The sequence below is a fragment of the Leucoraja erinacea genome, chromosome 13 (genome assembly GCF_028641065.1).
Source record: "Leucoraja erinacea ecotype New England chromosome 13, Leri_hhj_1, whole genome shotgun sequence".
Classification (NCBI taxonomy): Eukaryota; Metazoa; Chordata; class Chondrichthyes; order Rajiformes; family Rajidae; genus Leucoraja; species Leucoraja erinaceus.
Genome location: NC_073389.1, coordinates 49730076 through 49755625, shown reverse-complemented (window position 1 = coordinate 49755625; position 25550 = coordinate 49730076). Strand labels below are relative to the sequence as shown.

The following is a 25550-nucleotide window of genomic DNA, read 5'->3' as shown; positions in this document are numbered from 1 at the left end:
GTTAGGAATGACACATAAAACATTAAACATTAATAATAAACCATTATTGATTAAACATGTGAATTAAATAAAATACCAGAACAAAAGGGGGCTACGGATTTTTGGTTATTGAGTAGAACTACTACTCGTGGAAAAAAAATGTTTTTATGTCTGACTGTGGCAGCTTTGACAGTCCGGAGACAATTTACAATTTTACCGAAGCCAATTAACCTACAAATCTGTACATCTTTGGAGTTTGGGAGGAAACCGGAGCACCTGGAGAAAACCCATGCAGGTCACTGGGAGAATATACAGACAGCACCCATAGTCAGGATGAACCCAGGTCTCTGGCACTGTGAGGCAGCAACTCTACCACTGCGCTACTGTGCTGCCATAATCTTGTGAAATGAGTGGGGATCTTGCTCCACCTCTCCACGGATTTCTGCTCGAGTAACTTGGTGGCAACTGTTTAATTAGAATTTCACTTTATAACTTACTCAACCAGTTCTGGAACTATGTACTTGGAATCTGACAATTCTTGCTTTTCTTATTCAATGTTTCTGCAGGATGACTTTGAGACCTTGTTCAGGGTCTACGACAAGAATGTGACCTTCCAGTTTTTCAAGAGCTTCAGGCGAGTTCGAATCAACTAAACCCAAATGCTGCAACTGAAGCCAAACCAACTGAACCTGAGTTTAATCATACCAGATTCCTGCACAGGTATTCACCTTTGCTTCTGTATACATTTGGAGTATACTGCCTATAGTGCCACAATGGGTGTCAGGGGTTATGGGGTGAAGGTAGTTGAACCTCCAAATAGATCAGTCATAGATGGAATGGCGAGTAGACTTGATGGGCCCAAGATAGCCACAAAATGCTGGAGTCACTCAGTGGACCTTTCAGCATCTCTAAGATAGATTTGCCAGGGTAACTTTCAGCTCCCATTTTCCCTTCTACAGGGTCTTGATATAATGTAGTCCAGGATTTAGGTGGTGTTTTTTAAGAAACAGCTGAACTTTAGAACATACTCAGTAGAAAACGTCTTCACCATTGAGAATGTTGCAATCTGTGGAATTCTCTACAAAAGAAGGCAGTGGAGTGTGGTCTCTGGAGCATTCAGAGAGAGTTAGATAGGCCTCTTAAAGACAGCAGTCATGGGGCCGTGAGACCAGCGATTTCCGGGGTACAGACACTATCCTCACATACACACTAATGAATGAATGATTAAGTTTATTGGCCAAGTATTCACATACAATGAATTTGCCTTGGTGCTCGCCCGCAAGTGGCATGACATACAGTGACAGTTAGGAATGACATAAAACTGCCTGTTAAACATGAGTTAATAAAGCATTTTATGTCTTAAACATGTTGGGGAAATAAAATACCAGAAGATAAAGGGGGCTACGGATTTTGGGTTATTGAGTACACTACTACTGTGGAAAAAAAACGATTTTATGTCATGCACTGGCATTATCCGACAGTCCGGAGACAATTTACAATTTTACCAAAGCCAATTAACCTACAAATCTGTACATCTTTGGAGTTTGGGAGGAAACCGGAGCACCCAGGAGAAAAACCCATGCAGGTCATCTGGGAGAACATGCGATACAGACAGCACCCATAGTCAGGATGAACCCAGGTCTCAGGCACGTGAGGCAGCAACTCTACCATGCTGCGCCACTGTGCTGCCATAATTTTATTAAGTGAGCCCTGATTTTTTGTTGCTCCACCTATCCACGGATTTCTGCTCGAGTAACTTGGTGGCAACTGTTTAATTAGAATTTCACTTTATAACTTACTCAACCAGTTCTGGAACTATGTACTTGGAATCTGACAATTCTTGCTTTTCTTATTCAATGTTTCTGCAGGATGACTTTGAGACGTTGTTCAGGGTCTACGACAAGAATGTGACCTTCCAGTTTTTCAAGAGCTTCAGGCGAGTTCGAATCAACTTCAGCAACCCCATTGCTGCAACTGAAGCCCGAATTCAACTTCATGAAACTGAGTTTAATGGGAAGAAAATGAAGCTCTACTTTGCACAGGTATTCATTTCCGCATTTGTAAATCTTTAACAACATAATTGATTAAACACGTTGTTGAACCTCCACACTGTTATGCTTTCTTAGGTAGGAAGGAACAGCAGATATTGGTTTAAACCAAAGATAGACACAAAATGCTGGAGTAACTCAGTGGAATAGGCAACATCTCTGGAGAGAAGGAATGGGTGACGTTTCGGGTCCAGACCCTTCTACAGGGTCTTGATATTGGGGGAGTCCAGAACCAGGTGAAGAAGGGTCCCGACCCGAAACATCACCGATTCATTTTCCTCCAGAGATGCTGCCTGACCCGCTGAGTTACTCCAGCATTTTTTATCTTTCAAAGGATTTTTATCTGTGTATCTTTAGAGCTTGGGACTTAATCTCACCCAGGCCATTTAGAACGGAGAGTAGGAAAAAAAGTTTTCACCCACAGATGTTGCGAATCTGTGAAATTCTCTACCTCAGAAGGCAGTGGAGGCCAATTCTCTGGATGCATTCAAGAGAGAGTTAGATAGGGCTCTTAAAGACAGCGGTCATGGGATATTGTGAGAAGGTAGGAACGGGGTACTGAATGTAGATGATCAGCCATGATCACCGTGAATGGCGGTGCTGGCTCGAAGGGCTGAATGACCTTCTCCTGCACCTATTGTCTATTGTCTCGACCCGAAACGTCACCCATTCCTTCTGTCCAGAGATGCTGCCTGTCCCACTGAGTTACTCCAGCATTTTATGTCTATGCTTTCTTGGGGACCCTTTAGACCTTGGAGATACAGCGCAGAAATTGTGTATTCTGCACACAAACTTTGTGCTGACCAACGATCACCCCATGCACTAACATTATCCGACACGCTAGGAACAATTTACAATTTTACCCAAGCCAATTAACCTACAAACCTGTACATCTTTGGAGTGTGGGAGGAAACCGGAGCACCCAGGGAAAACCCATGCGGTCATAGGGAGAACATGCGAACTCTATTCAGACAGCACCCGTAGTCAGGATAGAACCTGGGTCTCAGCCAGCGCTCTACCGCTGTGCCACCATGCTGCTGCAATTTTTCCAGTATTTTATTAAGTTGCCCTGATTTTTTTGTTTAAAAAGCCGCATTTTGTTTTTCAGATCCAGAGCAAATCTTTCAGTAAAGGTAGTCCTCACCTTGCACCACCCCATCCAGAAAAACAATTCCTCATTTCCCCACCAGCATCTCCGCCTGTTGGGTGGAAGCAAGCAGAAGATGCTACTCCAGTTGTAAACTATGACTTGTTGTATGCAATTTCCAAGCTGGGACCAGGTAAGCATAACTTAACTTTGTCTGTTTTGAACAAATAAAGACGCACAGTGCTGGAGTACCTCAGCGGGTCAGGCAGCATCCTTGGAGAACATGAATAGGTGTTGTTGTAGCAGGGACTGACAAGAGTTCAGCCAATTTCAGACTGATTGCAGAAGGGGTGGCGAAAGCTGGAAGAGATGTGGGAGCGCAGGGGTGGCAAGTGATAGGTAGACACATAGTGCTGGGGTAACTCAGCGGGTGGAGGCAACAGCTCTGGAGAAAAGGAATAGGCGACGTTTCAGGTCGGAACTCATATTCGGACTTTGCGTCTATCTTCAGGATAAACCAGTATCTGCAGTTCCTTCCTGCACGTCTGGCAAGTGATGGGTGGATACAGACAAGGGGAAGGGGGGTTTGGAGTCATAGAGTGATACAGTGTGGAAACAGGCCCTTCGACCCAACTTGCCCACACTGGCCAACATGTCCCAGCTACACTAGTCCCACCTGCCTGCGTTTGGTCCATATCCCTCCAAACCCATTGTATCCATGTACCTGTCTAACTGATTCTTGAACATTGGTATAGTCCCTACCTCAACTACCTCCTCTGGCAGCTTGTTCCATACACCCACCACCCTTTGAGTGAAAAAGTTACCCCTCAGATTCCTATTAAATCTTTTCCTCTTCACCTTAAACCTATCTGGTCCTCGATTCCCTTACTCTGGGCAAGAGATCCTGTGCATCTACCCGATCTATTCCTCTCATGATTGACAGATCTTTGGACAAAGGCCAGAGGCCAGAGATGAAAAGACAAAAAGTGTGAGATGAGATGAGGATAGAGGAGGTGTAGAATGTGAAGCCAGAGGAAGGAATATAGGTGGAAGGGAGGGGAAGGGGGAAAGGAGAAATGGGTGCACATCCAGTTGGGGTATGGAGAAGAGTGGGAAGGGAGTTTATTAGTTGGTTCCCTAAATTTCAAGATGTCCTCCCTTTTACAAAGGGAGGGGGGACTGAGAATATTGAATGTGTTGGAAGGAATTGCAAATGCTGGTTTGAAGATAGCCACAAAGTGCTGGAGTATCTCAGCGAGTCAGGCAGCATCTCTGGAGAAAATGGAAAGGTGATGTTTCAGGTCGGAACCCTTTTTCAGACTCATTGAGGATATAGAATTCCATGTTTCGAATCCTTTAGAGAATTGACCTATCTAGTTTAACCTTGTTTAACGCTGGGATGTAGAGAAAAACTAAAATAAATCATGTGTAGGAAGGAAATGCTGGTTTACACTGAAGACAGACACCAAATGCTGGAGTAACTCAGCAGGACAGGCAGCATCTCTGGATAGAAGGAAAGGGCGACGTTTCCAGTCGCGACCCTTCTTCAGATAATAAATTATGTTGTGCAACAAATAAGGAGGTACCTCTTTGTCTTCTAAGATCCGCTCTTCGTGTTTTCTCTACAGGGGAGAAGTACGAATTGCACGCTGGTACTGACACCACTCCCAGTGTTGTTGTACATGTTTGTGAAAGCGACCCGGAACTGGAGCCGGAACAAGAGGAGGACGATGGCAAGAATCGGCCCAAACCGAAAATCGTTCAAACAAGACGGCCAGACTACGCTGCAAACCATTCTAAGTGAAGTGAACTTGTCGACATGTCCGCGTCTTTGCGTTTGGATTCCTCATACAGAGAACGGCCACACTACTGAGTTATAATGGGGAGACTGGACTGCAGTATGACTTTTTGCAAGGAGTTTAAGTTCCCAAAATGCATAACTGTGTGTGTGTATACTGGTAGGCAGAAAGAATGTGGGAAATTTGTACTGTTTCGATGCTTTAGCGTTATTTTCTGCTGTAAGCCTGCACATTTAAACTGCAAAGGTATTGAACTGGGGACAGCTGGAACAGCTGGATGAGTGAGCAACATTGATAAAGGCACTCGTGGTGAGGTAGTGTCTGTGGTTGGCACTGACATTTATTTTTTAGTTCTCTTTAACGTTTTTGTGTCTTATCATTTCCTTGCTATTATACTTTGCATATTGTTGCAAACATTGTAGTTATTTGTGGTGTTTCGTGTGGCCTGGTACAATGTTTAAAATAGTCCTAGCAGTGCCAGCTTGTATGGAATTGTGACATATTCAACTTAAGCAGAAAACTGAATATAATTGCAAACAGTGGCTGCTTCATGGGTTAATTCAACCACTTATCAGGATCAGGTGGCTTTTTAAACTTTTTAAACTCCATCTAACTACCTACTGTAAGTATTCTCTAATCAAACTGCATCACCATGATTGTGAAGATAATTGACGTGGTCTGGCTTGCACTTTATCTTTCCGCAAACCTTCTGCGACATAGCTACCTGTCCCGTGCACTAAAACTAACCGCATGTTGTAAAACACACACTATTGTATGGAGATTTTTTCGAATCTATTACTCTAGTGCGTTTGTGTCTTCTAAATGAACTGACTCATCATTTGCTTCATTGAGATTCAAGCTTGCCCGACCGCATTAGTCTGCCATTTGGTGTCAGAGTTGGACTCGGATATTATTTTGCCTGTTTCTTACTCTTTCCTCTGGCTGGTTCACTTGCAAGTGAAGGACTGCAGTGCTGTGAGCTGACAAATCTGGCAAAAGCTGATTGTTAGGGTGCTTTTTGCACTTCATCACCCCAAAATGAAGACTAACTCCTAGAGGTATTTATTAGATGGAATGGAACAAAAATGAATCCCATGTATCGGAAGGAACTGCAGATCTTCTGCACCTTGTTATGTTGGGAATAAATAAATGTGTCTATCTTCGATTTAAACCACCATCTGCAGTTCCTTCCTACACAGGAGTAAATAACTGTTAAGTTCAGAAGTAGTTGAATGACAAGCAGACATTTTGGATGTAAGAACCTACATTTTGCAAAGGGGAAAAGGCACAAATTGCTGGAGTAACTCAGCGGGTCAAGCAGCATCTGTGGGGAACATGGATATTAGGGAAGTACAGGACAGAAACTGGCCCTTTGACTCAATGTGTAGTGAGGAGCTGCAGATGCTGGTTTACACTGAAGACAGACACAAAAAAGCTGGAGTAACTCAGCGGGACAGGCATCATCTCTGGAGGAAAGGATTTGGTGACTTTTCCGGTCAGGACCCTTCTTCGTGAAGAATGGTCCCGACCCGAAACGTCACCAGTTCCTTACCTCCAGAGATGCTGCCTGTCCCGCCGAGTAACTCCAGCTTTTTGTGTCTTAAAAACTAAAACTCAAACTGCTGTCTGATAATTGTCATAATTTCTGTCTGCGCCCAAATAATGTTGCCATTCAATTTTCCTTTTGAAGTGGACATTTGGTTGTGAATAAAAGACACATGGCTTTATGTTCAAACCTTAATCATGTATTGAAAAGTACTAGACCACTTTGTTAACTGCAGTTAGTAAAACATAATCTTGGTCACAATCTGATTCCGTGTAACTTTGTTTCCTGGCCTGAAATATTGGTTTCTTGAGCTACACAGAGACTATTTATGTTAATGTGACTACCTTGAGTGAGTATGGAAAGTACCAAATTACTGATTTATGATGTCTCGTCGGAGTGTATTCATCCCGTGAAATGTTAGAATATTTTCAGCTGTTTCTCTAGAAGTGTAAGTAATATCGGTATCATATTAAATTATTATCTCTGTCTGCTGTACATATTGTTCATATTTGTACAGATTGGAATAATTGGGCAGATGGGATGTTTACAAATAAATACATTTGCTTTAACTACATGCTTTTTTTCTTTGAGTTATATAAAGTGAAAAAAAATGAAATTTTGATAAGAAGGGTCTCGACCCAAAACGTCACTTTTCTCCAGAGATGCTGCCCGACCCGCTGAGTTACTCCAGCTCTTTGTGTCTATTTTTGACAGACACGTGTTTAAAGCGGGATCACATGCAGGCAGAGGGGATCAGATTATCTTGGCATCATATTTGGCACGGACATTGTGGGCTGAAGGTCGTTTCTCAACTTTCGAGGCTTTGGGGAAAACGGTGTTTGTCCAACCTCTCCTTATAGCTGGTACACAAAAAATGCTGGAGAAACTCAGCGGGTGCAGCAGCATCTATGGAGCGAAGGAAATAGGCGTTGCCTATTTCCTTCGCTCCATAGATGCTGCTGCACCCGCTGAGTTTCCCCAGCATTTTTGTGTACCTTTGATTTTCCAGCATCTGCAGTTCCTTCTTAAACTCTCCTTATAGCTGATATTTTCTATTCCAAACAGCATTCTGTTGACCTTTGAAGCTCCAGAGAAAACGATGTTTGTCCAACATTTCCTTATTGCTAATACTCTCTAAGCCAAGCAGTGTCCTGAGCTTAGCCAAGCCAGTGTCCTGATAAACCACTTCTGCCACCTTTCCAAAGCCAATGCATCCTTCCTGTAAAGTGACGACCAGAACTGCATGCAATACTCTAAATGTAGCCTCACCAAAGTTTTACATGGTTGCAACTTGTCTTCCTGACTTTTATACTCAATACCCAGCAGTCTGAAGGGTCCTGACAGGGGTTGGACAGGCTAGATGCAGGAAGATTGTTCCCGATGTTAGGGAAGTCCAGGACAAGCGGTCACAGCTTAAGGATAAGGGGGAAATCCTTTAAAACCGAGATGAGAAGAACTTTTTTCACACAGAGAGTGGTGAATCTCTGGAACTCTCTGCCACAGAGGGTAGTTGAGGCCAGTTCATTGGCTATATTTAAGAGGGAGTTAGATGTGGCCCTTGTGGCTAAGGGGATCCGGGGGTATGGAGAGAAGGCAGGTACGGGATACTGAGTTGGATGATCAGCCATGATCATATTGAATGGCGGGGCAGGCTCAAAGGGCCGAATGGCCTACTCCTGCACCTAATTTCTATGTTTCTAAATGTCACCCATCCCTTTTTCTCCAGAGATGCTGCCTGACCCACCTTACTCCAGCACTTTATGTCTATACGATACGATAGAACTTTATTTATCCCAGGAGGGAAATTGAGCTGCCAACAGTCATAAAAACACAAGATAAATGAAACATGAAATTAAAGTGACGAGTGGAAAGGATTGGGGACGTGCAAAGATTGTGGGGGGGATATACCTGACTGATGAAGGCAAGTAAGCTATATGTCTTCTATATCTTCCAATCTACTTGTGTTGCTACTTTCAGGGAGCTACATGCTTGCACCCCAAGTTCCGTCTGTACGTCAATGCTGTCAAAGGTTTTGCCATGAACTGCATTCTTACTCCTTTGACCTCCCGAAGTGCAACACTGCACACTCGCCAGATTGAAATCCATCTGCCCTATCTCCACCCACTAAATCCTGCTGCGTCCTTTGATAGCCGGCTTCACCGCCTGCAACTCCACCTATTATTACGTCGCCTGCCAACTTCCTAACCAGCCCGTCTACATTTTTCATAGTTCATAAGTGATAGTAGAATTAGGCCATTCGGCCCATCAAGTCTACTCTGCCATTCCGTCACGGCTGTTCTATCTCTCCCTCTCGACCCCATTCTCCAGGCCACCGTGCTGTTTGTACTGATCATGTTCAACTTTATCTCTCCTAAAGATGCTAGTTTGTGATGGGCTATAGATTTACAGGTGCTGGTATATACACAGCAATCCACAAAATCAGCACTTTTCATGTGCTAGGCGTTGACCCCAAAACTGTCAGCATGCCGGTCAAATGGTTATGTTACGTGTCCACCTGTGATGAAAATGATATGAACATTGGGCGGAAACCAAAAGCAGAGAGTGGTGATATAATATAATAATATAACCATATAACAATTACAGCACGGAAACAGGCCATCTCGACCCTTCTAGTCCGTGCCGAACACATATTCTCCCCTAGTCCCATATACCTGCGCTCAGACCATAACCTTCCATTCCCTTCCCGTCCATATAACTATCCAATTTATTTTTAAATGACTTGTTATTATTTATAAGTTCTAGGAGTGGAATTATATTCGGCTCATCTATTCAATCATGACTAATCTAACAATCCCTCTCAACCCCATTCTCAAGCCTTCTCCACTCGTAACCCCTGACACCCGTACTAATCAAGAATCTATCCATCTATCTCTGCCTTCAAATTATCCATTGACGATCTCCACAGCGGTATTTGGCAATGAATTTCACAGATTCACCACCCAATGACTAAATCAAATCTTCCTCATCTCTTTAACTTCTCATACACAGTTAACTGTAGGCCATCTTGTGAGATCAGATCCCTCCATACAATGGTTTGATGGTTCTTTATTGTCATGTATGCCCAGTCTAGTGAAATTCGTCTGCACAACCACAAATACACACTCGCCATATTTTGGCGCTGTTTACAAGGGGGTGGGGGTGGGGGGGGGGGGGGGGGTACTAGGCGGTTGCGAGCCCACAAGCCCAATGTCCCCCTCCTCTCCCTACCCCCTTTGTGTCCTGGGGAACTGAACCTGGAACAAGGAATTGAATCCGGAGTCTTCCCCAAAGGTAGTTCATAATTGATGAGTAGAATTAGGCCATTCGGCCCATCAGGTCTACTCCGCCGTACAATCATGGCTAATCTATCTTTCTCTCCTAACCCCGTTCTCCTGCCTTCTCCCCATAACCCTGACACCCACACTGATCAAGAACCTATCTCTGCCTTCAAAATACCCATTGATTTGGCCTCCACAGCCTTCTGTGGAAATGAACCCCACAGATTCACCACCCTCTGGCTAAAGAAATTCTGCCTCATCTCCGTCCTTTAATTCTGATGCTATGACCTCTAATCCTAGACTCTTCCACTAGTGGAAACGTCCTCTCCACATCCACTCTATCCAAGCCTTTCACTAATCTGCTCGTTTCAATGAGGTCCCCCCCCCCCCATTCTTCTAAACTCCAGCGAGTACAGGCCCAGTGCCATCAAACGCTCATCATATGTTAACACGCAAGTTCCTGGGGTCATTCTCGTAAACCTCGTCTGGGCTCTCTCCTCAGGTATGGGGCCACCATTACCATCATCAATCAATCAATCAATCAGTTTTATTCGTCACTTCCACATAAAGTGCAAGTGAAATGAATTTGCCAGCAGCGGTACAATGATAAACAGCACACAAAAACACAATAAAAGTTTAACACAAACATCCGCCACAGCATTCATCACTGTGGTGGAAGGCACACAATTTGGCCAGTCCTCGTCCATTTCCCCCCGTGGTCGGGACCTCAACCCTCCACAGCCGCCGCTGCGGGCGTCCAGATGAGTAGACAAGGTAAAAAGTCCAGGTAAGTCCTGAAATGGTGCCTCCCCCACCAGAGACCGAGGCTTCAGGTTGGTGCAGGCCGGCGGTCGGAGATTTAAAGTTCCCGCCGCAGCCAGAAGCACCGCAGACCGCAGGGCCGGCGTTCGAAGGTCCCCGGCGAGGGACCCCGCTCCTGATGGTAAGTCCCCGCGGTAGAAGTAGGCTGCGGGCCGGCGGTCGGAGCTCTTCTCCTCCCGGGTCCCCAACGAGGGACCCCAGGCTGCGGACACCGCGCCAGCTGGAGCTCTGCAGACCCCGGCTTCAGGCTGCCGCGGGCCCCGGCGAGTGCTCACCCGCTCCACGCCGAGAGTCCACGCTGCGCCCGCTGATTAAGCTCCGGGAAAGGCCGCACCGATCCTCTGTGATAGGCCACAGGGGAGGCAACATAGAAAAAGTCGCCTCTCCGTGGAGGAGGCGACCAAATCGGTTTCCCCCTTAACCCCCCCCTCCCACACCACCCCACACACAAGACACACAGAGAAACATCAAAAACACACATTTAAACACACTAAAAAAACAAAAAAAGTAGAAAAAGCTGCTGGCAGGGCTGCCGGCTTGCAGCGCCTCCACCGACTCATCTGTGCCTGCTGATTCCCAGCAGCAGATCCCTCCCACCATAGGTTTTGTGCAACATCTCCAAGCTCGCTGAGATGCTGGCAAACGGACTTGCCCCACAAAGATACACCCCTTCCCTGAGCCCACCAATGCACGGAAAATCGAGACAATATTTTGGCCGTTGCTATTTTGACAAACTCATCTCTCCACTCTCTCTTCTCATGGCTGGTTCCCAACCCCCCATCTTCATGCACCCACTGAATCTTTCCGTGGCTGTGATTATTTTAGTTTAATTGAGATTAGTTTAGAGATACAGCTCAGGAACTGGCCCTTCAGCCCACCGAGTCCGCACCGACCGCCGATCCCCGTACACACACTCGGGACAATTTACATTTATACCAAGCAAATTAACCTACAAACCTGCACCTCTTTGGAGTGGGGGAGAAAAACGAAAATCGCGGAGAAAATCCATGCAGGTCACGGGAAGAACGTACAAACTCTGTGCAGAGAGCACCTGTAGTCAGGATCGAACCCGGGTCTCTGGCACTGTAAGATAGTAGCTCTTCTGCTGTGCCACCGTGATGCCCATAATTGTCATTTAGTTTAGTTTGTAGATTCAGCCTCGGAAAAAGCCCTTCGGCCCATCGAGACCACGTCGACCATCAATCACCCATGCACACTAGTGCCATAGACAATAAGTTATGTAAAAGAATATGTGTGTTATGATTGTGTTTATAATTTGTTTGGTTGTTTTGTTGTTTGTCTTTTGCACAAAAGTCCGCGAGCATTGCCACTTTCATTTCACTGCACATCTCGTATGTGTATGTGACAAATAAGCTTGACTTGACTTGACTTGAAGTGCAGAAGTAGGCCATTCGGCCCTTCGAGCCAGCACTGCCATTCAATGTGATCATGGCTGATCATCCCCAATCAGTACCTCGTTCCTGCCTTCTCCCCATATCCCCTGATCCCTTTAGCCACAAGGGCCACATCTAACTCCCTCTTAAATATAGCCAATGAACTGGCCTCAACTACCCTCTGTGGCAGAGAGTTCCAGAGATTCACCACTCTCTGTGTGAAAAAAGTTCTTCTCATCTCGGTTTTTAAAGGATTTCCCCCTTATCCTTAAGCTGTGACCCCTTGTCCTGGACTTCCCCAACATCGGGAACAATCTTCCCTGCATCTAGCCTGTCCAACCCCCTTAAGAATTTTGTAAGTTTCTATAAGATCCCCAATCTCAATCTCCTAAATTCTAGAGAGTATAAACCAAGTCTATCCAGTCTTTCTTCATAAGACAGTCCTGACATCCCAGGAATCAGTCTGGTGAACCTTCTCTGCACTCCCTCTATGGCAATAATGTCCTTCCTCAGATTTGGAGACCAAAACTGTACGCAATACTCCCAGGTGTGGTCTCAACAAGACCCTGTACAACTGCAGTAGAACCTCCCTGCTCCTATACTCAAATCCTTTTGCAATGAAAGCTAGCATACCATTCGCTTTCTTTACTGCCTGCTGCACCTGCATGCCTACCTTCAATGACTGGTGTACCATGACACCCAGGTCTCGCTGCATCTCCCCCTTTCCCAATCTGCCACCATTTAGATAATAGTCTGCTTTCCCGTTTTTGCCACCAAGAAGGGTCTCGACCCGGAACGTCATCCATCCATGTTCTCCACAGATGCTGCCTGACCCGCTGAGTCACTCCAACACTTTGTGTCCTTTTGCACAGAACAGCTTGGGCTGGGCCCTAACACACGCGACACGCGGAGATTCCAACGTGACACAATCCTTTCTTCAGTCCCATTGTTCACCTGCGTCTTTGTACAAACACAGGTAAAGGGCATAATCACAAACAAAGATGCGAAGCAAATATTTATTTGTACAATAACATATAGAACAAGTTTGTCCACACGTACTGCACATTTTGTCGAACAGGGGGAGTTTCCAGTTGCCTGGTTTGCTTGGCGTGACGCACTGGTGCTAGCAGTTTGGTAACCCAATTAAATCTTCACACACATAAGTTCATACTGCCGTTGATGAAGGATCAGCGATTTTTCAAAGAAAACCTCAGAGTGAACTTAGATAAAAATAAAAGCTGCTGAAAGAAATGCCCTGATCCGTTTAGATCACTTTGATTGCCAGCCATGCACTGAGCCATATTTAAATCTGTGATTAGTTTCCACACAACGTTCTTCATTCATAATGTCTTTCAAACTCACATCACCACAGGGAGAGATTCTGAAGAAACCCTCTTATTTATTTTACAATCTGGGAAAAAAGGGGTCAGATTTTTTTTTGTGTAGGAAGGAACTGCAGGAGCTGGTTTGCACCAAAGGTAGACACAAAAATGCTGGAGTAACTCAATAGACAATAGACAATGGGTGCAGGAGCATGCTATTCGGCCCTTTGAGCCAGCACCGCCATTCAATGTGATCATGGCTGATCATCCGCAATCAGTACCCCGTTCCTGCTTTCTCCCCATATCCCCTCTCTGCTATCTTCAAGAGCCCTATCTAGCCCCAACTCAGCGGGACAGGCAGCATCTCTGGAGAGAAGGAACGGGTGAGGTTTTGGATCAAGACCCTTCTTCAGGTTTTTATGATCAGTGTTGAATGACCTTGTCAGCATCCAAGCCCAAGTCACATTGAGAAGGTCAAAGGCGCCAATGCTCGTGTAACCAAGGAAAGAGGTGGGACAAAATAATGTTTTTTTTATACTGCATTGTGTCAATGTAGAATCCACTGGCCTATTGTTCTTGATACACCCACCTATTTCACATTTGCATCCTCTTGCTCCCGGAACAGGATGTTGTACTCACTAAGCCTTGAACAAACTCCAGGTTTGCACATCAATGCCAATAGCCTTGAAACTAAGAAGCCCGCTCATCATAGCCAGGGACTTCAACAGGGCCACCCTCAAGAGTTATAGAGTCTGACAGCACAGATTAAGACCTGCCCGCCCCACACGTCACTGCCAGTCAAAATGCCCAAGTAAGCCAGTTCCTCTTGACCAATATGCCTCTTAAACCTTCCATGTGCATGTTACTGTCCTAATGTCATTCTAAATGTTGTTGTTGTTGTAGCTACCTCACCACATACCCTGCAGCTGGCTCCATTTGTGTACCACCCTCTGTGTGAAATAGTTGCTCTTCAGGTTTCGATGAAATCTTTCATCTTAATCTCGTGCTTCCTTGTTCCTGATTCCCCAACACTGGGAAAAACACACATTGCACACTCTTCGTATCTATGGCCATCTACACCCCTATAAGATTATTCCTTCATCTCCTAAATTCCAAGGAGTTAAGTCGGCAATTGAGCGGCACAGTAGCGCATGGGTAGAGTTGCTGCCTTACAGCGCCAGAGACCCGGGTTCGATCCAGACCATGGCTAATGATGATTCATATATCTCACCCAGAGTCCTGCAATTTCGAACCTCCCACAGTCTTCTTGGATATTCCTGATCAAGCCCCAGAGATTTATCGACTTTAATAATCTAGAGGCTGGTCCTGGTGCATCTCAACGGGTATTCAATGATTTTATTGAAGGGTAGGACAAGCTAGAGGGGCCGAGTGGCCTACTCCTGCTTCCATTCCACATGTTCTAAGGAACGAAGCAATATTCCTGAGAGTAAGAACCACGTTGGTTAGTACGAGGGTTATGGGGAGAAGGCAGGAGAATGGGCTTGGGAGGGAGAGATAGATCAGCCATTACTGAATGGTGGAGTATACTTGATGGGCCGAATGGCCTAATTCTGCTCATATAACCTATGAACTTATTTATAGATAAACATGCAAGGCATTAACTTCAGTTGACTTTTCTATGTTCCCTAAATGTGTCAGCCCAAGTCAATGCTTGCATGTCTATCTACAACTAAGTTTATGTTCATAACTTATAGGAACAGAGTTAGCCAAGTCTACTCCGCTATTCAAATCATGGCTGGTCTTTCTTTTCCTCTCAACCCCATTCTCCTGCCTTCTCCCCATAAGTTCATAAACTTACGAACTCCAAACAACATTGTGTGAAGTGAAGATGTCCTGACTCACAGTTTAAGGAAAAGGGGGAAGTCTTTTAGGACCGAGATGAGAAAAAACATTTTTCACACAGAGAGTGTTGAATCTCTGGAATTCTCTGCCACATAAGGTAGTTGAGGCCACAGTTCATTGGCTATATTTAAGAGGGAGTTAGATGTGGCCCTTGTGGTTAAAGGGATCAGGGGGTATGGAGAGAAGGCAGGTACGGGATACTGAGTTGAATGATCAGCCATGATCATATTGAATGGCGGTGCAGGCTCGAAGGGCCGAATGGCCTACTCCTGCACCTATTTTCTATGTTTCTATGAGTCAGCTCACGAGAAAGGCTGATAATTAAGAGGAACCCATTGCAGGGAAAGTTTTTATAATCCGAATTCTGCCAAACATCCCAATAGTAACTGCTCTGCCGTGAGTCCACCGATGACCTTGGCCGTTTCGTGGAATGAATGGATGAATTGGCAGGTGCGATAATGATGTTGAAACCTGCCTGCTCGATAGTCATCTGAATCTGGATCTCAGAGTGACAAGGACGGCAAGGTCAATGTAAGATTTGAAGACAGGGATGGTGGACTGGATAGTGTTTGACACAAAGCGGCAACCAGCCGTCACAACAACTGGGCTTTAACTGATCCCTCTGCAGATATTCAACAGGGCTGATTGATGACTGCTTTAGTTTAGTTTAGTTTAGTTTAGTTTAGTTTCGTTTAGTTTAGTTTAGTTTAGTTTAGAGATACAGCGCGGAAACAGGCCCTTCGGCCCACAGTGTCCGTACCGACCAGCGATCCCCGCACACTAACATTACCCCAGACACAACTAGAGACAATTTACCTTTATACCAAGCCAACGGAGGTATAAATGGTGGGCGGCACGGTGGCGCAGCGGTAGAGTTTAGTGCCTTACAGAGCTTGCAGCCGGTTCGATCCTGACTACGGGTGCTGTCTGTAAGGAGTTTGTACGCTCTCCCCGTGACCTGCGTGGGTTTTCTCCGAGATCTTCGGTTTCCTCCCACACTCCAAAGACGAACAGGTCTGCAGGTTATTTGGCTTAACAGGTTGGCTTGGTAATAATATAAATGGGGGCTAGTGTGTATAGGATAGTGTTAATGTGGGGATCGCTGGTCTGTACGGACCCGGTGGGCCGAAGGGCCTGTTTCCCCGCTGTATCTCTAAACTAACCTAAACTAAGCTAAACTAAACTAAAGTCTTTTAAATGATGTTATAGTACCGTGACTCAACTATTTACTCTGGCAGTCAAATTCTAAAGGAAGGAACTGCAGATGCTGGCTTATACCAAAGATAGACACAAAGATAGGCTGAGGAAGGGTTCCAACCCGAAACGTCAACTATTCCTTTTCTCCAGAGATGCTGCCTGACCCATATCGTATCGCATCGTATCGTACCCTTAATAAGAAAATGGTTTCCGCTCAGGTTTCTATTAAATCTATCCCTTCTCACCTTAAGCCTAACCCCACTATTCTTGATTTCCAAGCCTATGGGATTAGTACCCAAGGGCAGAATGATTAGCATCGATTTGATGGGCTGAAGGGCCAGTTTCTGTGCTGTATGATTCTGACTATGGAGTATTTAATTTCATGAAGGGCTTAGTCAGGGTAGATGGAAACTATTCACATTCAGAGGGATGGAGTCATAGAGTAATGCAGCACGGAAACAGGCCCTTCAGCCCAATGCCCCCATGCTGGCCATGGTTGCTATGGTAGTCACACCTGCCCACAGTAGGCCTATATCCCTCATAGGATTAAGGCTTCTGGCAAAAGAACCCTGGGAATATTTTGATTTTTGATCATGGTTCCCCTGAAAAAAAACAGCGTTCTATGAGACTGGACCCACACCAACTGGTCAATGCTGGTATAAAGGTTCCTCCTGACTCCACCCTGGCCCTTCTTCATCTGACTGTGTCATTCCCTCTAGCAAGCATTTTCGATGTTGGAAAATGGAGCAGTACAGCACAGGAGAGGCCCTTCTGACCCCAGTGTCTGTGCCAAACATGAAGGTCAACCTGCACGTGATCCATAACCCCTCCATCTCCTGCATATCCATGTGCCTGTCCAAAAGGCTCTTAAATACCACCAATGCATCTGCTGCCTTGCTGCCTTATAGCGCACCACCATCCCAGGTCCGATCCCGACTACGGGTGCTGTCAAGTCAAGTCAAGTCAAGTTTATTTGTCACATACACATACGAGATGTGCAGTGAAATGAAAGTGGCAATGCTCGCGGACTTTTGTGCAAAAGACAAATAACAAAACAACCAAACAAATTATAAACACAATCATAACACACATATTATTTTACATAATAAATAATGGAAGGAAAAACGTTCTGGTGAGATAGGCGTTTACAGTCCGAATTGCCTCTGGGAAGAAACTCCTTCTCAACCTCTGTACGGAGTTTGTACGTTCGCCCTGTAACCTGCGCGGGTTTTCTCCGTGGGACCTTGGGTTACCTCCCACACACGTACAGGTTTGTAGGTTATTGTTTAGTTTAGGTTATTGCCAGCAACCCCCGCACTCTAACGCTAGTTCTAGACATACTCGGGACAATTTACAATAATACCAAGCCAAACATTAACCTACAAACCTGTCATCTTGTGGGCAGGTACACGGATGGGAAATGTTTGGAGGGATATTGTCCAAACATGAGTAAATGTGAGTAGCTGAGATAGACATCTTGGTTGGCATTGAAGAGTTTGACCAAAGTGCCGAAGGGCATATGATTCTGTCATGTGCTATGTGACTAATTATTATTAATTTTTAAATTGACATCTCCAGATGATTGTTCCTTTCCAAACCATCATCGCCTGGCAATATAACACTGTTCCTTTAGTGTTACTGGCTTTCAATCCTGGAACCTTCAGCTAACAGAGCTGTGAAGCACTTTCGTCAGAAAGGCTGTAGCAGGTCAAGGAGGCAGCTCACCCCTACCTACTCTCGAGCTGTAGAGAACGGGCCATTGTATATTTGTCTTGAAAGTAAAGCAAAGAAAAAAAAATAATGGGGCGGCATATTAAGCAACTAATTCTTCTCCTAATGGCCCTGTCCCACGGTACGAGTTCATTCCACGAGTTCTCCCGAGTTTGCCCTGATTCGAACTCGGAGATTTACAGTAATGGCCGCTCGTAGGTACTCGGGGCTCTCGTGGACATTTTTCAACATGACTCATCACGACTCTTCACGAGTCTTCCCGAGCACCTGCCGTTAGCGTTACGAGCCGCTAAGAGACGTCCCCGAGCTCCGACGTGGACGCTGCGTCCATTCTCCGTGCTTACCACGAGTTTGATTTTTTTTTGTAAACTCGCGAGAGCTCTTTGAATCAACTCGTACTGTGGGACAGGGCCATTAATCCCACAGAAAAAATCCAGGGAAGGGTCATTTATTAGGGCCCTAAACCTGGGTCCACAAACTGTACGAACAAAACAAAGGACAACACAGAATGAAGAAGCATAGGTTTAAGGTGGGGAGGAAAAGATTTAATAGGAACCTGAGGAGTAACGTTTTCAGGCAAAGAGTGGTGGGTGTATGTAACAAGCTGCTGGAGGAGGTAGTTGAGGCAGGGACTATCGCAACATTTACAAAATATTTAGACAGGGACATGGAGAATCATAGCCATAATCATGCTTTATTAGCCAAGTACGTTTTGCAACATATACGAGGAATTTGATTTGCCATCAGATAGAGAAGGTTTAGAGGGATACCTAGGACATCCGGTGGCGCTGTTACTAGCTGCCTCCACCCACGGTTTGGTTGTCTTTTTTTATTTTGTTATGTTTAGAGTGTGTTTTTTTTGTTTTTTTCAGTATTCAGTTTGCAGTTTGACTGACACAATAGGTGATGTTTACAGAGGCTTCCTAACCCGAGTTCTTTTCATCTCATATTTGTGGGCATCTTGGTGGGCATGAACGAGTTGGGCCGAATATCCTTTATCCATGCTGTGTGACTCTATAACCCTAATGTTAATAGGAAGCACAAGGAACTGCAGATGCCAGAATCTTGAGCAAAACACAAAGTACTGGAAGAACTCAGCAGGTCAGGTAGATCTGTAGAGGGAATGGACATTTGACGTTTTGGATCGGGGGCCCTTCTTCAAGATTCGGACCAATGTTAATCCCTCTCTTTGGTCGTTCAGTGTTGGCTTCCAAAATAGAAACATAGAAAATAGGTGCAGGAGTAGGCCATTCGGTCCTTCGAGCCTGCACCGCCATTCAATATGATCATGGCTGATCATCCAACTCAGTATTCTGTTCCTGCCTTCTCTCCATACCCCCTGATCCCTTTAGCCACAAGGGCCACATCTAACTCCCTCTTAAATATAGCCAATGAACTGGCCTCAACTACCTTCTGCGGCAGAGAATTCCAGAGATTCACCACTCTCTGTGTGAAAAAAAAATTTCCTCATCTCGGTCCTAAAAGATTTCCCCCTTATCCTTAAATTGTGACCCCTTGTTCTGGACTTCCCCAACATCGGGAACAATCTGCCTGCATCTAGCCTGTCCAACCCCTTAAGAATTTTGTAAGTTTCTATAAGATCCCCCCTCAATCTTCTAAATTCTAACGAGTACAAGCCGAGTCTATCCAGTCTTTCTTCATATGAAACTCCTGACATCCCAGGAATCAGTCTGGTAAACCTTCTCTGTACTCCCTCTATGGCAAGAATGTCTTTCCTCAGATTAGGAGACCAAAACTGTACCCAATACTCAACAAGAAGGTGTGGTCTCAACAAGACCCTGTACAACTGCAGTAGAACCTCCCTGCTCCTATACTCAAATCCTTTTGCTATGAAAGCTAACATACCATTCGCCTTCTTCACTGCCTGCTGCACCTGCATGCCGACTTTTAATGACTGGTGTATCATGACACCCAGGTCTCGTTGCATCTCCCCCTTTCCTAATCGGTCACCATTCAGATAATAAAATGTTGCATATTTTCTAATCACTAACTCATATAGAGGAGAAATGTTTTTACGGTGGTGTCACAGTGTGACTGTCTGCACGCCACCTGTCTGTGTATCTTCTGAGATTCTTGGCTGGTCTCCACTCTACTTCATGCTGGTGACTATCAAAATAATTACTTTCCGCACAATCCTCCCAACTCTCATGTATTAGTGGATAGTTTCACAGCTGGGAAGCAGCCGAACATGAGCTGTTCGTTCTCACCAAACCACTCTTCTGCACCAGGCAATCTCAAATTCTCCCAAGGCCAGCAGCGTAATCAAGGACGAGTCGCACCCTGGCCACTCCCACTTCTCCCCTCTCCCATCTGGCAAAAGGTATAGAAGTGTGAAAACGTACACCACTAGATTCAGAGGTAGATAAAAAATGCTGGAGAAACTCAGCAGGTGAGGCAGCATCCATGGAGCGAAGGAATAGGTGACGTTTCGGATTGAGACTCTTCTGAAGTGTTTCTCCAGCATTTTTATCAACCTTCGATTTTTCCAGCATCTGCAGTTCCTTCTTAAACATTTTGTCTACTCCACCAGTTTCTTCCGATCTGTAATCAGGCAACTGAACCAGAGAGCAGTGCTAAACTAACATCTACCTCATTGGTGACCCTCGGACTACCCTTGATCTGACTTTACTGGCTTTACCTTGCACTAAACGTTATTCCCTTCTCATGTATCCATATACTGTAAATGGCTCGATTGTAATCATGGATTGTCTTTCTGCTGACTGGATAGCACGCAACAAAAGCTTTTCATTGTGCCTCAGTACATGTGACAATAAACTAAACTGAACTGAATTCACCATCCCGGGAATTAACCTTCTGAACCTACACTGCACTCCCTCAATAGCAAGAATATCCTTCCTCAAATTTGGAGACCAAAAATGGACATAATACTCCATGTTTGGTCTCACTAGGGCCCTGTGCAACTGCAGAAGGATCTCTTTGCTCCTATAGAAATGGGTAAAAGGGGTACAAATAATGTAACACTACTCACTCCTGGTGATAGCATGCGTCTGCAAGATCCTCCAGATTTACTGGCGGAATGCAGGGCACAGTGGCACAGCAGTTAGTGCCAATGCATCAGAGCTTTACTAACCCAGGTGCTGTTAGTGTGGAGTTTGCATGATTTCCTTGTGACCACGTGGGTTTCATTTGGGTGCTCCAATTTCCTCCACCATCCCAAATATGTGCTAGCTGATAGGTTACTTAGCTACTGTAAATTACCTCTGGTTGAAGGTTAGTGGCATGGGAATCAATTGGCATTGGAAGAAACAAGTTCCAGGCAAGTATATTAGGTGGGGGAATGGGATGGGTGGGCTTGCCTTGAGAGCTGTTGTAAACCCAATGGGCCGAATAGCCTTCTTCTATGTTGTAAGGGAACAATGGAAATAAATACATTCTAAGCCCACTCTACTCTCTGTTTTAAAAAATATTGCTCCATACATCTAAACATTATCTCTCTCGGCTTTTAGCTATGCCCTCTAGTTTAGTTTAGGTTAGAGATACTGCGTGGAAACGGGTCCTTCGGCCCACCGAGTCCGCACCGACCAGCGATCCCCGCACATTAACGCTATCATACACACACTAGGGACAATTGAGATTTACACCAAACAAATTAACCTACAAACCTGGGTGTCTTTGGAGTGTGGGAGGAAACCGAAGATCTCGGAGGAAACCCAAGGAGTCACGGGAAGAACGTACAAACTCCATACAGACAGCACCTGTAGTCAGGATCGAACCCGGGTCTCTGGCGCGGTAAGCAATGTAAGGTTGTAACTCTACCGCTGCACCACCGTGCCACCCTAGAGATGGATATTTCCACCCTGGGAAAAAGGTTCTGACTGTCTACCCTCTATCTAGCTCTCTCTTGAAAGTACCCAGAGAACCTGCCTCCACCGCCCTCGGAGGCAGAGAATTCCACAGACTCACCACTCTCTGTGTGAAAAAGCGTTTCCTCATCTCCATTCTAAATGGCTTACCCCTTATTCTTAAACTGTGGCCCCTGGTTCTGGACTCCCCCAACATCGGGAACATGTTTCCTGCCTCTAGCATGTCCAAACCCTTAATAATCTAGCATGTTTCAATAAGATCCCCTCTCGGCCTTCTAAACACCAGTGCATACAAGCCCAGCCGCTCCATTCACTCAGCATATGACAGTCCCACCATCCCGGGAATTAACCTTGTGAACCTACGCTGCACTCCCTCAATAGCAAGTATGTCCTTCCTCAAATTTGGAGGCCAAAAATGCACATAATACTCCAGGTGTGGTCTCACCAGGGCCCTGTGCAACTGCAGAAGGACCTCTTCCTCTTTGCTCCTATAGAAACAGCAAAATTAATGAGGAGGACAGTGAAACTAGGGTGGGGTGGAATATTAGTTTCAGGTGAATATCATAAAATCCACAGGGAGTTTCATAGTTTCTATTAAAGCATTTTGTTTTGCAGGGATAAGGTGTTAAAGCACAAGAGATTAAATGTTCTAAAGATGCATGGATATCTATTTCCTAAGTAACAGACCTTTCTCTGTTTTAGACTGGTATATAATCATAGATGGTGCCAAATGTTTAGCCGTGATGGAGTGAATCTTGGTGGCCGGCCCTCGATATTAATTTAATCTAGGCATCCCATTGTAAATTGACATAACCAGATAGTTTCCAGAAAATGACACTGGTTTCCTAATGATATGTCAATGACAGGTTGGGTTAGGTAGGATGACCCCTCCTTTATAATCCAGACAGAACATATTGTCCATGGAATCTTTCCAGCAGCACATGAAAGTAACCCTTTCCCTGCCTCTTCAGCTAGGGGGAAAACGTATAACCTACAACTAATGAGGGCACAAGACTTGCTAATGCTTGAAGATGCAAGCGACTCATCATCATTATCATCATCATCGTCATTGAAAACATCGCTAGAATTTAGAAGATTGAGGGGGGATCTTATAGAAACGTACAAAATTCTTAAGGGGTTGGACAGGCCAGATGCAGGAAGATTGTTCCCGATGTTGGGGAAGTCCAGAACAAGGGGGTCACAGTTTAAGGATAAGGGGGAAATCTTTTAGGACTGAGATCAGGAAAATATTTTTTTCACACAGAGAGTGGTGAATCTGTGGAACTCTCTGCCACAAAAGGTAGTTGAGGCCAATTCATTGGCTATATTTAAGAGGGACTTAGATGTGGCCCTTGTGGCTAAAGGGATCAGGGGGTATGGAGAGAAGGCAGGTACGGGATACTGAGTTGGATGATCATCCATGATCATATTGAATGGTGGTGCAGGGTCGAAGGGCCGAATGGCCTACTCCTGCACCTATTTTCTATGTTTCTATGTTTCTATTAGCGACACAGTAGTGCTGGTTTCCAAACGGGAGCGGTGACGGATGCTGAAATGTGGTGCAACAATGCACTAAGTGGCAGCATGGTGGCGCAGCGGTAGAGTTGCTGCCTTTCAGAGCCAAGGACCAAAGATAGAACAAAGATGAACAAAAAACTTGGGTGTAACACAATGGGTGAGGACATCATCCATCCTTTTTCTCCAGAGATGCTGCCTGAGCTGTTGAGTTACTCCAGCACTTTGTGTCTGTTTGCAGACACTCATTAGTATTTGAGGTTTACGTATAGGAAGGAACAGCAGATGTTGATTTACACCAAAGATAGACTCAAAAGGCCGGGATAACTCAGCGGGACAGGCAGTATCTCTGGATAAAAGGAATAGGTGACGTTTCGGGTTGAGACCCTGCTTCAGACTAGTTTTGGGTTGGGGCCCTTCTTCAGACTATTCTAGGGTCTAGACCCGAAACGTCACCTATTCCTATTCCTAGTATTTGAGGTTTAGTTTAGTTCAGGAGGGGTTTAAGGATAAAGGGGAAATCTTCCGAGTTGAGTTTTTTACGTGACAATGGAACACTCTACAAGGGTAAACTAAATGTAAAAGAGTTAGATGTGTGAGGTGGCTAAGGGGATCAGGGGGTATGGCAGTTGGATACTGAGTTGGATGATCAGCCATGATCATATTGAATGGCGGTGCACTCGAAGGGCAGCATTTAGAAGTTTCTATTGTGTTTAGGTATATGAGATTACGGAAATACACTAAACTAAACTAAATGTAAAAGCGAGGGTGATTGGCAAATGCAGGGACTAGTGCATTTAGAAGACATTGGGCAGGTCTTGGTTAGGAGCAACGCGGGCAAATGGACGAGTGTCGATTGGGCCGAAGGGACCGGGCCGAAGGGCCTTTATCCATGCTGTGTGACTCTGTAACTCTGTGACACCAACATCCTCTCCCAAGCTGGTTACCAGGCTCTCAGATCTGGGTCTCTGCGCGTCCCTCTGCAATTGGATCCTTGACTTCCCCATCCACAGACCACAGTCTGTCCGTATTGGTGGAAATGTGTCCCCCTCGATAACAATCAGCACGGTAGCACCTCAAGGCTGTGTGCTCAGCCCCCTGCTGTACTCACTCTATACTCATGACTGTGTAACTGGACATAGTGCGAACTCCATCATCAATTTCGCCGACGACACCACTATTGTGGGACGAACCACTGATGGTGATGAGTCAGAGTATAGAAGTGAGATCGAACGATTGACCAAATGGTGTCAGCACAATAACCTCGCTGTCAACACCAGCAAAACCACGGAACAGTTCAGTACAAGTATATACATAAGCACTTAGATACATCTTAGAAAAGCATCTCAGATACAGTACAAGTGTGTAGCAGTCATACACTGAGACAGTGTCGCCAATTTGGCACCACTTTCAAGTCCCAGTTGTTGTAAGTGCAGGGATCTTGATCTGACCGTGAAGGCCCGTTGTCATGGCGACATTGCAGGGCCAGCCTGGCCAAGCGTAGCCGTGGTTTCCTCCGCCGCTGCTCCACCGCTGCAGGCCACGAACGGTCCACGTGCTCGGCCTCTTGGAGCGGCGCCTGGCCCAGCCGAGCCCCAGGCTGCTTCAGGGCCTTCCAGCGGCCCACTCCCGCATCGAGGCCGTGCACTCCCGCCCGCAGCCGGTCTGCTCACCAGCCTTCCCCGCCTGACCCCTTCCAGTCTAGGCGGCCGAGCTGGACCTTCCAGGCGGGTTCCTTTAGTAATATTTCCTTCTCAAATAATATTCAGTGTGTTTGTCTCTAGTAAGCCTTCACACAAAATGACAAGCGCATCTAACCGTGATCCAACCCCATCGCCTCCGGGCTGGATTACAATATTTATCTTGCATTATTCTATATTTACACTCAGTTCCTGTTGAAGCCCATGTGATATGACATGATCCCAGATAATCCCACATGTCTTAACTGGTTAAATACTAGTATCCTGTAATAATGATCCACTGCCATGCAAGTCATATCGTAAAATTCCAACTCACGCTCCTTATATTGTGAAATGTTTTGCACTTGATTCTAACCCCATAGCACACAACGCTGTGACGTACAACATCTAGAGAAGGAAATAGAATGAATGGTCAAGTGGGAAG

The 25550-nt window shown here is 45.4% G+C and overlaps 1 protein-coding gene across 2 annotated transcripts in view; it reads left to right on the top strand.

Moving 5' to 3' along the window:
• Positions 1 to 7028, top strand: part of LOC129703037 (calcipressin-1-like) — an 84125-nt gene extending 77097 nt beyond the window's left edge. For both annotated transcript variants that reach the window (XM_055645219.1, XM_055645220.1), the window contains exons 2-4: positions 1848 to 2021; positions 3136 to 3307; positions 4743 to 7028. In XM_055645219.1, the coding sequence (XP_055501194.1) occupies positions 1848 to 2021; positions 3136 to 3307; positions 4743 to 4918 (522 nt within the window). In that variant the 3' untranslated portion in view covers positions 4919 to 7028. The remainder of the gene's footprint in view (positions 1 to 1847; positions 2022 to 3135; positions 3308 to 4742) is intronic.
• Positions 7029 to 25550: the final 18522 nt, after the last annotated feature.